This window comes from Tetrahymena thermophila (genome assembly GCF_000189635.1).
Source record: "Tetrahymena thermophila SB210 genomic scaffold scf_8254717, whole genome shotgun sequence".
In the NCBI taxonomy this organism is placed as follows: domain Eukaryota; phylum Ciliophora; class Oligohymenophorea; order Hymenostomatida; family Tetrahymenidae; genus Tetrahymena; species Tetrahymena thermophila.
The window spans coordinates 1-1273 of NW_002476482.1; the positions used below are offsets into that span (position 1 = coordinate 1).

General features: G+C 24.4%; 1 protein-coding gene across 1 annotated transcript in view; it reads right to left on the bottom strand. All coding sequences in view use genetic code 6, as the record gives it.

Moving 5' to 3' along the window:
• Positions 1-502: 502 nt before the first annotated feature.
• Positions 503-1273, bottom strand: part of TTHERM_00982970 (hypothetical protein) — a gene marked incomplete at both ends in the record, with an annotated part of 1469 nt that continues 698 nt past the window's right edge. Inside the window, 2 exons of the mRNA XM_001012046.3 lie at positions 503-609; positions 665-1273. The exon at positions 665-1273 is cut by the window's right edge and continues 129 nt beyond it. Of these exons, the coding sequence (XP_001012046.3) occupies positions 503-609; positions 665-1273 (716 nt within the window). The remainder of the gene's footprint in view (positions 610-664) is intronic.

Genomic DNA, 1273 nt, shown 5'->3' on the forward strand with positions numbered 1-1273 from the left:
GAAGAGCATTATTAGCAGTTTTACAGCTTGCAAGGTTCACATTATTTATCATTTAAAAATGTACCTTATGGACAATTTTTAACACACTTGTTAACAGATTTATCTAAATAGAATGATTCATTACAACTTTTACATTCATTTTAATTACACTCTTTACAATTTTCAAATTTATTATAGCATGAATCACAAGCCTTACTCTGATAATTATAAAATTAATTTTATTCGCACTTTATTTCTTCACATTTTTATTGATTTAATTAATAACCATTCTCACATTCTTCACATTTATCACTAGATTCTGAACATATTTTGCAATTGCTTATAAGACATTTTTGACATTAATTTTCATCATTTTACTATTTTTAATCTTTTTAACATTTAAAGCATTAGTTATTATGTAATTAGTAATTATTTTCACACTTGTTGCAGGCTTAACTAGAAGAGCATTATTAGCAATTTTACAGTTTACAAGGTTCACATTATTTAATATTTAAAAAAGTACCTTATGGACAACTATCAACACACTTTTTAGCAGATATATCTAAATAGTGGAATTCAATACAATTTTTACATTCATTTTAACTGCATTCTTTGCAATTTTCAAATTTACTATTACATAAATCACAATTTTTACTCATATTATTATAATATTAATTTTATTCACACTTTACTTCTTCACATTTTTATTGATTTAAGTTATAACCACTCTCACATTCCTCACATTATTCAGTAGACTCTGAACAAACTTTACAATTTTCAATTAAGCACTTTTAGCACTAATTATTATTATTATTTGAATTGAGTTATTCTTTCTTGCAAGAAAAGCATTGATTATTATGTAATTGATAGTCTGTATTGCATTTTATACAATTTGAATTTGAAGAACATTAAGAACAATTAGGAATAGAGCTTGAACATTTTACACATTCATTTTAGCTTTTTAAATAACTTTCTTTATCACACACACACTTTCCATTCTCTAAAATAAAAGAATTAGAACATTTTTTGCATGATTTATTAGAGTCACACTCTAAGCAATTTTATAATTCATCACTACACTTTTTGCATTTATGTAAATCATCTAAATAACTTTAGTTATCACATTTTGTTTCTTCAATACATTTCTATTAATTTAACCAGTAACCTTTTTTACACTATAAGCATACACTTTAATCATTTTAATCACACTCCAAACAGTTTTCATCACATAGATCCTAAGTACAGAAAACAGTAAAACCTGAGATACCGAAATAAGGGTACTTATTTTTCTTAT